Source organism: Haemorhous mexicanus, chromosome 8 (assembly GCF_027477595.1).
Source record: "Haemorhous mexicanus isolate bHaeMex1 chromosome 8, bHaeMex1.pri, whole genome shotgun sequence".
NCBI lineage: Eukaryota > Metazoa > Chordata > Aves > Passeriformes > Fringillidae > Haemorhous > Haemorhous mexicanus.
This window is the reverse complement of record NC_082348.1, coordinates 19,889,966-19,904,191: the sequence shown is the minus strand read 5'-3', so window position 1 is coordinate 19,904,191 and position 14,226 is coordinate 19,889,966. Positions and strand designations below refer to the sequence as shown.

The window sequence follows — 14,226 nt, the reverse complement described above, 5'->3', positions numbered from 1 at the left end:
TGGGGCATTGAGAAGTAGTGTCCTCTAGGCTTTGGATTGTCTGGACATAAATATAGTTCTGGGATTTTATTTGCTTTGCTTTAAATCTCAGAGATTGTCTCTTTCTCTCTGCCCTACTGACTGCTCATTTCAATTCAGTGGGACCTTCTTGAGTCAGGATTGTGATTACCATTGGATGGTGATGTACTTCAAAGGCTTCTGCTAAGAATGGGCTCTATTTCTGCTGTTACCTTGAAATTGAACTCTTCTCAAATTAAAACTGCTTGGCTTTATACAATTATACTAACATCTCAACTTGATTTCTTAGCACATTACCCATTTTCAAGGCTCTTTCCAGTTCTGTTCTCTGTGATTCCCAAAACACACAGTGGAAGAGAGACTATTCAAGACATGGTTTTGCAACACTGGTCAATTTTGTGACTTTGGTTTTTTGTTTTATCAATTTCTCAACCCCACTGCCCAAATGTTCTATTTTAAAATGAACAGGTGTCATTTTCCAACTTAGAAATCAAGATTTCCATTCATTCCATACAGTTTGATATTACTTGTTTTTTCTTGCTTTTTCACTTGGCCAAACTCATATTTTAGTGCTCCCTCTATTCCTTGACTGACAACTTGTCCTGGGTCACTTTATTTTCCAGTGGCTTTTATAAAGCACTGAAAGTATGATCTGGAAGAGACCTGGATCAACATTTACCTAACTACATAATAGTTTATTACCAAATCATTTGTTTTATTTGAGGCAGAAGTATTAGCTTCATTAGCCTATTTTCCTGGAAGTTAAGAAGTCCTTTCTGGTTGGTTCTGCAGTAAGGAGAACCCAGACTTTCAGAAAGATAGGGAAGAAGAGGGAAGTTGAGTGCACAGTTTGATTGGTTTGGTTTTGGGTTTGGTCTGGTTTGGGTTTTTTCCCCCGAAAAGAAGCAGGAGAAGAGTTCAATTGAAAGGAAATACATGTGGATGCAGATATGTATCTACATGTTGGTGAACAGAGAAAAGTAGTTATGTGGCCTCATTTTTAAGAGACTGCTTAAGGGTTTAAAAATCTGGGTTTAGTAATTTGCTATAGTCTGTTCTGCATTTGATATTTTAAAGCTTTTGTTTTACCTGCTTGCTGGTAAATGTGTATTCTAGAATGGCAAGAGCTATCATACTCAATTGTTATGAAGTTAAATTATTGGAGCATCAACATAGTGGGTGGGATAAAACCATATTTAGGATCTTCCAAATTGAAAGAAACAGTTACTTAAGGGCTTCAAGGATTGCATTGCAGTGCTGTTAAACAGTGGTTTCTATACTTGGAGTGGTTACTATGCTTAAAGTCTGGTTTGATACCTTTAAAGGAATCTTGATGAAAAAACAGATAAGGGAGTGAGGGCAGAAAACCCCCTCTGCTTTCCAGGCTGCTTTTCCTGCTATTGAAAATGTATATGCTGCCTCTCTGCCTCCTTTTTTGCCCCTTGCCCTTTCAGCTGGCTATTATTTAGAATTACTGTTCTAAAGGATGCTACTGCCATTGAGGAAGACTACATGGCACCAATATTATCAACGTTAATGTGAAGTTTTCCTAAAAATACTCTGCACAGGACTCTCATACTGTGTGCGTTACCATAAAATCTGAGTGCCTACTAGGAGCACATCAGGAAATTCAATTTACGTTTGGGCTATTGTTAAACTGTCTTTTTCTATTCAACAGATTGGTCTCTGTGTTGAAGTATTTTGCTTTGGCATTAAAAGCTATATGCATATAAATGCATTAAAGAAACCAGACCAAACCAGTTTGGCTTTCACTTAAGTGAAAGGTGGTTTGTGCTGCCCTTGAATTCAGGAGAAGGGGGCCTCAATCTAATCTGGAGAGTTGTTCTAAGAAGAATTTGGCTTTTGCATAATGAACTTTATCTTCATTGTAGAAAGCTGACAATGTGTGAAGCTGTTGATCTTTCTTCATTTCAAAGCTGTAATTGATGGCCAGATAATAAGAGTCAATTCAGGGTAATAAGAGAGTCAAGGATAAATACTGAGTAGTGGAGCTTGATTCCATATTTAGTGGAAAAGAAAAATAGTCTGATCTGTCAAGCCTTTGTGTTTGGATCTGCAGTGCTGTTCTGTGTAGTCTACCAGTGTTCAAGACAGAGGTTGTAGTACAAGAATATCACAAAAGATGTAGTTTTAGAAGGTGAATAATTGCAGCTGCAACTCTTTGCTAAGCTTTTTCTCCTAAAGTATCAATTTTATTGAGGCCTGAGCAAGTACTTGGTTTAATAAGTGGATCCATTTGCAAGTGTTCATGTATTTGGGGGTTGGGATACAAGTGTAATTGCACGTCACTGTTTTTTGGTCACTGGCTCTGACTACCATGGAGAATCCTTTGAGCCTTTACATCTCTGTTTTGCTAAGGTAGAATGCCGTATAATAGATTATACCAAATGCCATCAAAAAGCTTGCAGATTGCTTCTTCAATTTAGAACTTCAACTTTTAATATACCCCATTGCTTGAGAAATTCTCAGAGGAATTTGGAGGTTTTTAAAAAAAAAATCCAGCTAAAAATGTCCTTTTCATGACAAGGTATCTGTATATATTAGTTTTAGAGAAGAGGCTGTCTATCAGTCAGATAAAATAATGTGGAGGATACCACCGTTCCCCAAAAATGCAAAAGTGAGAAAATGTTGGTAATTAAAAAAACCCAAAAAAACTATCAGAAGAAGCATTCAGAATCTGTAGTGGTTACAAGAAATAAAGAAATGTCGTTTTTTAGGACTCTTCCATGAATTTCAGGTGGCCCTCCAGGTGTTCTTTGGAATATAGTACAAGTTTGAATGGCAGTGGGTGGTAGCAATGCCAGTCTTTCCTCCAGCATCATGGTAAATATGCTGTAAGTACTTGTGTAATGTGATTGGATGTCCCTTGAGTTGGGGAGTCACCCTTCAGGTGTAGCAATGTGTAGGACATTAGTTCAAATAAGAAGTCTGGGTATACATTCAGGACTGTAAGTTATGTCAGTCTTGTTGGTAGCAAGGCATTCTGTGAGCAGGAGAGTTTATAAAGTCTAACGCTTAAAAGAAGTTATATGTCCCTTAAATTTAATATGTAATTTTTATAATTAAAAAAAAAATTGTCCCTCACATGAAATGCTTTAAAACTGCCAGTACCTTTAAAAGGAGGTAACTTGTGCTGAGAACTGAAGGTACAGAGCTGCTTGTTCTTGATAAAACAGCTGTGTGTTTGAATGTGGATGGTGTATTTAAATTACAACATGAATGAGGAAGGCAGTTCTTGGGATCCTTCCTCTGATTTCTCTCTGTGAAAATAAGGTTTGAGTCCAGCTTTTCTGTCTTGTCCTTTAAATCACAAAGATAGTAGAGTGTATGTTGATTTTCGGTTTTGAATATTAAACAATAACAAAAACCAAACCAAAATAAACCCCCTAACATGATAGCAAAAAACCACTTCAGCAGAAATAGTGAGGCAAATGCAGTGCGTTCATTAGTGTGTGAAGGCTCCAAAATTTGAGCAGAAAAAGAAAGGGTTGTATTTTATCTGTGCTGTGGGTTGCCCCTTTACATGCAACATCACCATTTTGACCAGTGAGTTAACCCAGGGATACTGATCTCTTTAGTGCATTAGTATCTAATCACAGTACATGAGACCTGTATAACTTCAGATGAGCCTTAGCTATCCACAGTGATTATTGCTTTCCCACATTTCATAAAATAAACAATGTAAGGTATGGTAGTATCTATTTCTGTAATGTACACATGGTTTTGTAATTGCTGGAGTTACGCCAGTAATTTTAAGTGATCACTGAACTTTTGTGGGCAGTGACTATCAAATAGGCTAACGAATCAAAATATTGCTAGACCTGCTTCATTAAATGGTTTACTTTGCTAAAGTAAAAAACTTTTTTTTCAGAGTGACAGACACTTAAAAACTTCTACTGTTATAAAGCATAAAGGTATAGATTATATCCATACATACTGGGAAGGATGTTTACTGGAAAGGTGTGGGCTGGGAACATATCTTAAAAGAACAAAATCCTTACTGCGCAGTCCATTCGTGTAAGAAATATTTTTTATGCATATAAGAAGTGTTCAATTTGTTGTAGAAACTCTTGAAAGCAGTACACAAGCACAATTTAGGGAGCAAGAGTTTAAAGAGGATTCCTGATTGTTCTGCACTCAGGATACATCTATATACACAAACAGTTTTAAACCCACGGAGTTTACAATATAAAGGATGTAGAAATTGGAGAAATTTTTACTTGGCACGTTCAGTAGCAGCGTTACAACTGCAGAGAAGCCAGCTGCAGTTTCAAACTGTGTAATTCCCTAGCATTGTTGAAGAGTCCTCCAACTCTGTATACACTTGTGCTTGGGTGTAGTAACAAAATGTGGTATCTCCAACCTGCCACTCACGCTTTGATTTTTCAAAAGACTTTGCCACAAACACATTTCCTGAATGTTTCCTTCCCAGCTGTTTGTCTTGGTGTGATTTTTCTTCCATTGGAGGAGGTCTGTTAGCAGTTCCTGTGGTAAAGGAGCACCAACACTTCACTTGCTATCATCTGCCTTCCTACAGGAGCAAGGGCAACTTGAATTAGCCAGATAGCAGAAACAGTGCTTTCCCTACCAGAGGGGCTAGCTCTGTGGCCAGGAGTGGCCAAAATGTCAGAAAGATCTGTCTAGGGCTTGAATGCTGAAGATTTTGAGATACCCAAGAGTCCCATAAGAAAGTGTCTTTTGACTTTATTAATAGCAAGGGAAAAGCTACATTGATGCATTAGTTAGAATGTTAAGCTGATGGATTGAGGTTTATAGCAGCAATTAAACTTTGAAAACTAGTTTTCCCAAAAACAGAATTTCAAAAGCTTTTTTTCATGGCACCGTTCTTTGGTGAACTGCTGTGTTATCCTGTGGGACTGAAAAGCACCAACTTGTTGTATCTTAGTTGGAAAAAATTGAGGCTATTTTACTATGTGGTACTTGAAGTATGTGCCATTACAATAGTGCATTAAGACTTCAACATGAAATATCTTATTTAAAATAAAACAACTGAAATGTTTCCAATTGAAGATAAACTGAATGTTCAAGTAGTTGAAAAGGTAAAAACAGAGAATGCAGCTTGTGTAAATACAAAAGACTTATTTGTCTACATCATCTTTCAGACTCATTAAACAGCCATAAGTGATTTCAATACAAATTAGGAAGCTGCACATCATGTTGCAGCCTACTCAGGTAGGCTGAGCTCATCAGAAACTCCCTTTGTTCCTCCATTTCCTTCCACCTTACTTTCCCTGCAGATGCCAGCAGCACTGCTTTACTCCATTTACAGGGCTCTGTTGAAGCCATCACCTCTGCAAGGGTCTCTGTTATTCTTGGTTCCTTTTTTATTGCTGATCCCACTCTTTTTTCCTCTGGCCTTTGGACCTCCATGTAACACTGCATTTCTGTGCATGAGTTGCAGGCTGCAATCTACCTTCTGATTTTCCATCTTTTCCCCTGTAAATCCTGCTTGTTGATCTTTGACACTGACAGTCTAACATTTAAATAATACAGAAAACAAGAGCACTGCGGCATGTATTGCAGAATTGGGAGGTTTTATGCTGGAAAAGACTTTGTTCCTGTCAGCTAGTTTTTAATCTATAAATAATTGCCGGGTTGGCGTATTGCATACTGCAGGCTCGATGTCTCTTCTATGCCTCTATCAGGTTCTCGTTTCAACCAGAATTGACAAGGCTATTCTGATACTCAGAACTTGCCACAACATTTTTGTAATTCCTTGAGTGCTTTGGTTATTAGGTAACAGGTGGTGTGTCATTGTCAAGTTGAGGGTACAAATCCTTTGTTTGCATAGGCCAGTGGTATGTTTGGCTTGTTTGTGAAATGCTCCACTGCAAATATTAGGAAATGTAATGAATTTATGTATGTAATTTTTTAGGAGCAATGGATGAACTTCATAGCCTGGACCCAAGAAGACAAGAATTGTTAGAGGCAAGATTCACAGGAGTAGTAAGTGGCAGCACTGGGAGTACTGGAAGTTGCAGTGTTGGAGCTAAAGTAAGTCCTAAGAGCAGTCATTCACATCTGCCATCTTTGAAATACTAATTTCTCTCGCACCATCTCATTTTCATATTGTTAATGTGGTTTACTTGTAAAAGCACTGGGTTGGAAGAGACTCTCAGAAAAATCCCTGTTTGTCTGTTATTTTGCTTGAGTTAGGATTGTTTATCCTGAACCTTTCTGTGACATGGATGTTGAATTGTTCTTAAAAACACTGAAGAATGAGCTTATACAGGCTCTTTTGTGGCTTTGCTGTAGTGCCCATGTGATCAGAGATGAAAGATTGTCCCATTATTTAGGTGGAGTTGTCCCTGCTGCAGATGACCATCTACTTACAGAGTCTGGTTTGACATCTGTTTTAATATTAAACTTTTGAAAATTAAGATATATAGATAAAAAAATTATTTCAACATTTCTAGACATTTATATCAGTTTCTCTTACTTTCATTGTAGAATTCCTGTCCTTTAGTATCTAATCCAGGATGCAGTGCTTTAGGAAGAACCTTATTGAATAATTACCTTTCATATGTTGTATATTTCCTTTCAGTCAATACATCTGCAAAATAATTTTGTCTTTGTTGCATATTCTGTTCAAGTTACTAACTTCAGCTTCCAAGACTGACTTCTGCAGTACTGTTGCCTAGCCAGAAGTACTCCATTTTGTATTTGTGCATTTGAATGTTCTCCATCAAGTACTTAATAAACTGATACTAAAAAGGTGTCATACTAATATTTTTAGGTGTTTCCCTCATGACTAAATTACTTCTGAATTCTGTTTCCAAACTGTTTACAGTGTCCTCATGTTTTAAGTGCTTTACACAAATTTGTAGTATTTTTAGCTTCCTATGCTGCGTTTTAGTTACCAGTATAGATGACAGAACCAAATACTTCTGATGGAAGACATTGATGAAATTTCTGAAGACATGTCATGTATTGATGGCTATGAACAAACTACACAGAATTGAAATTATTATATAGTGATCTTGCATCATAATTTGCTGTGGAGAGTGACCGAAGGTAACTGTCCCAAAGCTGTAAAACAGTCATAAACTTGTTACTACCATTTAGACCAAGAAGTGAGTTAAATAGTCAGGGGAAGAAATGAGGTTGGATTGACACAGTGACATTGATGCACTGTCTAATTGTCTTCTCATTTTAATTGCAAAATTGTATATTTGCTATATCTTATGCTTAAAATTAGAAAGAGACAAACACAATGATTCTGGCCCGTTTTGTTTATTTATTCCTTGGATTCTCTAGTACTGCTTACTCCCCTAATTAATAAACTCATTTTAATAGCTCAGGTAGTTGCTCATAGTTCACATTATTATTTATCCTTTTTTATTACTAACTCTCTACTTCTAACTTCATTGAACTTTTTGATACAGCTGTTTTTGTCCATTGCTTTGTTGCAAATTTTCCCTCATAATCTGTCTGCTGCTGTATGTGCAATACATTTTTTTTAAAAGGCATTATCGAGTTTCTTGGGGTTCCTCTTCTTTAAATATGATTCCCTGTGAGTCACTGCTTACCATTTCCATAAATCTATTGAAGTCTTTTTCTTGCTGTCTGTTGTTCAGCTGATTTCAGCTGTTAGCCAAATTACATTCCACTTTCACATTCTCAGTTTGTTCATCCAAGTTAGCCAGAAAAAGAAATTTAAAACAACTAATTTCATTTTCGCTCTGCCATGGAAAAATTACATTTCTTGTCCCTGGTGCATTCCAAGATTTGTATCTCATCCAGTTGGTTTCCAAATGGATATCTAGATGAAGTGGTGTTTTTTAATACTATCAAATGCTGTGATAAATGTTTGCAGAAGATACTGTTACCACTGTTTCTTACAGACACAGATCCTCATCTAAGACGCTGTTGTTCTTACCTTCTAGTCCTGTGATTTGTTACACCATCAGTAAAACCACAATTCCATCAGTTTTGTTTGTATTTCTTTTGTTTGTGACCATTCAGTGTATCCATGCAGATAATGTGAAGTGTAGTAGCTGATCTGGGCTGTGTTTGGAAAAAAAATGCTTTTTAAAAACTAAAGTCTGTAGTCTTGGTGGGGGATGTTCGGCCAGGCTTATCTGATTCTTGTTAAAAAAACCTGATCAAACATTTTTGATCTGATGTGCAGAGGTAACTGGGAAAATATGAAGTGTAAATGTAATATCCATTGGTCTGCCTTCACTTTGAAGGCCAAAATGAGAAAACTTCTTTGTGTGCAATCCCAAATCCCCATGTTCCAGATTCTAATTTCCCTAAACTAGCAAGACAATACAGAGCTTGCAACTTTAATAGTTATTTTTTAAATACTCTGGGTCATTATATTCTTTGAGTAATTAAATTGAAATGGACTCTTATTTATTGGAAATACTCTTTTGAAAGGCTATCCTTACCATATGTGTTGCTGAAGAGTTTTGGAATTTCTGGGGATAAAAAAGCCCATTATGTTCAAGCTTTTTTAGTATGCAAGGTTGGAAATACAAATGTAGGTTACTGACTTGGATGAGCAGATACTGACACAGGACAAGGCAGAACTGCATACAGACATTTCTGTACTGGAGACTGCCCTGGGGGTGAAAACATACATGGAAACTTTGTGTGTTTAACTAACATTTCTCTGGACATTGTAATTCAGAGATGATCTAGTTATTCAACTGTCACAGATGAGTACAGTCCTGCAAACTGATCCTGGGCTGGAATTTAATGCTCAGGAGCAAACTGCCTTGGAACTATTTCACTTCAAAGTGTTTGTTCTGCCTTCTTATATAGAAGAGACTGGTCCATCAGTATAAGAGTTTTGGTGGGGTTTTTTAATAAAAAGACACTCAGCTGATGATGACTCATTAAAATGTCCTCGTGACATGCTCTGTTCAAAAGATCTCTGCATAAATCAGCCTTAGTAAATTTCTAAAAAAAATATTGTATTTAGGGACTGTATCACTTCTTGGGGTTGTAGTTGTTTTTTCTTCCCTCACTAATGTAAATTTATTGTGTTGGGGGAAAATTTGTTTTAAGAATGTAGAATAATACTGTCAATAGGTTTTAATTTTCTCCAAGACTAGACTATTGCAAAGATTATTTTTTAAATCTATTTCATGACAGAAAATTAAAACCTGTTTTAATTAACACCTCTTTTTCTTCAAAAATTGAAAAATTCTAGTAGTCTCTAGGACTTTCTCCAGTGGTTTTGAATATGCTAGGGTTTTACTTGGCTCAAAAGCAATGGAAATTCAAAATTTACTGTGCCCTGTCGAACTTCCTATCCCCCTTTCCAGTCACAAGTGCTCTATAGTTAATTTTTCCATGAAAGCATGAAATGACTGTTGCTGGTTGTAACTGTGAGTGCTAACAGTGGATTATGTTTTATAATTCTGTGTATAATGTTGAGTATTTTATTTGTCTTGGTAGGCCTCAACAAATAACGAGAGTTCAAATCACAGCTTTGGAAGCTTAGGATCTTTAAGTGATAAAGAATCAGAGGTAAGTGTATGGGGCAGATTTATTATTACCTCAGAATTTTAATGCTAACAAGTAATTTATTTTTATTCTACTTTGATGCCTTATTTTGTATAGAAGCTTTTAAAGTAAAATTCAGACTACTCAGGTAGGAAAGAGCATAAATTACTGAAAGACACTGTCTCCTGGAAGAGGAACTGGAAGAAGTGAATTTTTTGGATTTTTGGTCATGAAACTTGCTGCCTTCTGCTTCTCTGTTATCTATGTAGTCATGGTCTGAGGATGCATTCAGCTTTTGGAGCTGAAAATGTTTATATAGTTCTCTGTCTTTTGGTTCATAAGTAGTAAGTGTTTCATCAGCACAGATAACTTTGTGTGATCTTTGGATGAATCCTTGAAAGTACTCTAGAAAGTAGTTTACTGTGTTTTCTTTCCAAATACCAATTTATGCCAAGGACAGACATCCTTAGTAGACATCATCTTTATTTGTAAAAGCTGCAGTTGTCACTGTGTGTTTTCTTACCTAAATCCAGTTTGTAATCCAAGAAAAGGATTCATCTGTATATTGGGTTTACTTCCCTTGAGTAGAATATTTTCCTCTTGGTGATGAGCACTGATACAGTTGCACCAACACTAGAGCTCTTAGAATGTACCTGTTTTGGGGTCAGTGAGTCTCTGACAGTTTTGCCTGTGTGTGTCACAGATGGTGTGGATAAGATTATATCCTTTGTAACCAAGAGTGGATTTCTGGCCTAGGCTAGGCCCTGTGGGACAGTGTCATGCTGGAGAGATGGCTATTTGGAGTGTGCTGCTGGTGTTATTTTCACGTCAGAGCTTTACTTTGGGGCCTCATTGTTCATTTGCTCAGTCACTACAAGGTGCTTTTTTACTGGGCTGTCAGCGAGTGAATTTAATTGGTTTCCAAAGCTGATACCTTATAAATAAGAGTTCTGTATGTGTGATTTGTTTTTCTGGTTGAAAAAAGCTCGGCTATGTTTTTTTTTCCTCTCACCTTTCCCAGCTGGATTATGCATCCAACTGCATAGACTATTTTCTTAACCAGAAGATTCTGTCTGCCTGTTGTTTTTATTCATGGCTTTTCCTAGAAATACTCTGGGCAGTGATGCAGTTCTGATGTAGGTGTGGGAATGGAAATGTGCTGCAGTAGCCTGAAGGTTATGATGCATTATTGCAATTTCTTGACAGAAAACCATGTCTTTGAGTAGTTGAGGGATCTCAGAACACTGACTATGTGTAATAAGTTTTCAGTGTAGGAAAATGTTATTTTACAGTTCTATACATGAGATACAGAGGCAAAGCTTTTCCAAGGCATGTGAATTTGAAAGTCTCTGCACAGTGTTTTAACCTCAAGTCTTGCTTCTGAGTAAGGATACTATTTTGTCTTTTAAGTATTCTAAGACTTGTATTCTAAAATAGAAGTGGACATCTTTTTTGAGAATGTCCCTGCACAGAAGGCCACTGTGCTCCATTGCACAGTGAAAGATGAGTCTTACTGCCATAGAGTAGCAAAATACATTTTCTTGACTCTTTTTCAGAAGTTGTTAGTTGTATTCACTCTATTATAATTGTAATAGCAAGTATGTTAATAAATGTTTACAGTTCTTAAAGTTACATCTGGTTACTTATATGCTAAGGTACCATAAAAAGTAAGCTGTAGATCTCAGTACTGCAAAGAGGTTGTGGGATTGCTTTGTTGTGTTGGTTTTTGTTTGTTTTAATAGCATGACCTTGAAGGTTTCATGGTAACAGTGATGGTAGTATGGAAATCAGACTTGCTCATTGGGGAGGCAGTGCCATCATTTGACATTGGAAGCACCATTTCAGTAGGTCTTGGGAGAAAAAAAATGTAGATATGCAAATCTCAGAATCATTGAAATTAATTTCTAGCAAGAGTGTCAATTTCTGATCAAACCCTGATGATGAATTCATGACATTACTCTGTGCTTTCATCATGAAGTGGCACATTAAATCTGTGAATGTGAAGGGAAGACTCAGGGGAAGCACACTGAAATTGAGGGGAAAACTAGGATCAAGACCAAGATGTATGAGGCTCTGCTAGTATGCCAAGCTGTGTGTGAGTTTAATATAACTTTACCATCTAGCATTGGGTAACCTTAAAAGTATTTTATCTTGCTTATGAAATAGTAAGATTTTAATTTAAATCTTGGCTATATGTAAATACTTTGGCAGCTACAGAAAGTAGCTTCAGTCTTCATTTATCAGGGAGATACTCCCCAGCCCCATTAGTCTTCAGTTTCTTGTAATTCATAGGACTCCATTCATTAGGAAGGATTTTGGAGTACATTTTCTAGTGATTGATGTGTGCTGTACATTATCATGCGAATTTTGTGCTTAGAAAAGGCGAACATGACCTTGTTGAGTAACCTCATTAATAACCTCATTAGTGTGCTAGTACTTTCTGGTTTGGAAGGTTAAATTAAACACTGAAAGAAATCAGAAGAGCTTAAGGAAATAGACATTTATGAATTACTTGAGTTTTGAAACTATAAACCTCTTTACAAGCCGCAGCAGCTGGAAACTAGTTTTGGTGGGGGAAATCTTATGTGTTTTGTCATTAATTAGGTTTTAAACTTTTTTTCTTGATATGGTCGGTAAAAATTACTACATCAGAATGTAACTGCAGAATTGAAAGTAGGAAAACAAAAGTAACATGAAAATGCTTGGTTAAGTAGTTTCAATTTAGTTCGTGGAAGGGTAGCTTAATGTTACCTATTTACCTGGCAATAATGCCAAATTATTAAAGTTACATTTCTAAGCTATGCTTTCTGCTTTTAGAATCAATAGCCTTGAGTTAACTCCATTTCCAGGAGTCTGCATTATATACTTTGCTAAGGTATTATAGCACTGTAGAAGGTGCAGATGTTGGTTGGATGATTTTATTTAAAATTAAATATATTTAATTTAAACTTAATTTGCAGCCTGATAATACAACGTTTATGGTTGTAAAACTTCTAAAAATATCTTTATGAAGCTACACACAGAGTCAAAACACATAAAAAATACATGGTATAGGTAAGGAAGACCTTTCTTGTCCTGCTGGTTCTTTTATAGACTAATAATTTTCTAGGGATCACAGGTAGCTTAAAGTGGTTCTTGCCAACATAAATACTGTTAGGTATTTGTAGTAAATTCATGTTTGAGCATATCCACCCCAAAGGTTTTGGAATTGAAAGGTCCTTGAAAAGATTTACTGATGATTGAAATTTGAATGTTGATATAATTTGCTGTGTGAAGAAAGCATACTTGGAGCACCAAACGACAGATACTATAAAATGAGAAAATGATGGTATCATGAGAGAATGAAGCATCTTGTCACTGATCTCAAATATAGTCTGAGCTATTAAGGACCTTTGGTTTATTGGTAAAATAGTTCATGCAGTGTCTCCTGTGCTTTCTCCAGTTATGTATGAGGCACCATGAAGAATACACACACACAGAGCTGCAATATGCTGAACAGGAGCAGCTTTTATTATTTAAATTGGGGAGACTAACTGGTTTGAATCCTCAGATCAAAGAGGAGCAAATGTAATTTAGAGATGCTTCTGATCACAGCACTTTCTTGTTATTTGTTTTGTGCATGGTGATTGTAATTTCCAGGCAACTGTATAGAAAAATTTATTCCAGAAAATATTAACAGATCTGTATTTTTTCACTTACCATTGATATTTTTCTTTCTTCTCCTTGAGATAAAAGTATATGGGGAGGACAGCACTTTCTAAGATAGATATTAACATTTTGAACAATTTTTGCTCTCTACTTTTTCCTCTTTTTCTTTCTTTTTAATTCTAAGCAGGTTCTAGAAATCTATACAGTTTTTATTAGTTTGGAAATATCTTTTACACTTATGAAAAAGTGTAACATTATTGGCTTCCTATTGAACTACTGGAACTTTGTGTTTATGCTACAGCAGTGTGTAGAAAACACCATCAAGAATCAGATTATTTCACTTAAGTATTAAGCTTTAAAACACCTGCACTAAAATACAGAGATCTTGGTAAAATATAAATATAAGTGAAACAAAAATGGGTGTTCTGAAACTCTGGAATGAATGAAAAGGAGTAATTGCTTAAAAATTATTATGTGGAATTGCCTTTTGGGAAATAATTTAAGAATTACTTCTCACTTTCTTAAATACCTCTTCTAGCTTGTACCTGATTGACCAAAGATCATATTATCTAGTTGAACTATGATATGAAATTGCATCCCTGCTGAATTGTGAAATTGTGTTCTATGGATGAGGATTTAAATTTATTTCATAATAATACAAATAAATAGAGCCTATGTTGCATCATGTTCTTTTTGTTGTTTGTAGACTCCAGAGAAGAAACAGTCAGAACCTTCCAGAGGAAGAAAAAGAAAAGCAGACACTCAGAGTGAAAGCAGCCAAGGTAAATTAAAATGTAAATTGACTAGGTGATGGTTGCATGTAATACAGTTTTTACTGTTAGCCTTAAAAATTCTGTATTTTCGCTTACATAAGATGGGTGTTATGTTTTGGATGGTAAGTTATGTGTTCTTGTCAACCTCCCTTCCCACTGGAGGGGCTGGGCAAGTAAAACATGAAAGGGACTGGTAATTACCCAAAAGAATCATGAGCTGCTGCATGTGTAACTCACAGCTATGATACAACTCTGCAATCTTTTTAAGAATTACAGCAACACTTCTCAT

General features: G+C 36.1%; 1 protein-coding gene across 4 annotated transcripts in view; it reads left to right on the top strand.

The window, feature by feature from the left end:
* Nucleotides 1-14,226, top strand: part of TLK1 (tousled like kinase 1) — a 68,148-nt gene that overhangs the window by 20,000 nt on the left and 33,922 nt on the right. For all 4 annotated transcript variants that reach the window (XR_009487340.1, XM_059853079.1, XM_059853081.1 and 1 more), the window contains exons 2-4: nt 5,936-6,054; nt 9,469-9,540; nt 13,871-13,946. Coding sequence is in view for 3 of the 4 variants with exons in the window: in XM_059853079.1 (XP_059709062.1) it covers nt 5,936-6,054; nt 9,469-9,540; nt 13,871-13,946 (267 nt within the window). In the remaining variant the exon portion in view is untranslated. The remainder of the gene's footprint in view (nt 1-5,935; nt 6,055-9,468; nt 9,541-13,870; nt 13,947-14,226) is intronic.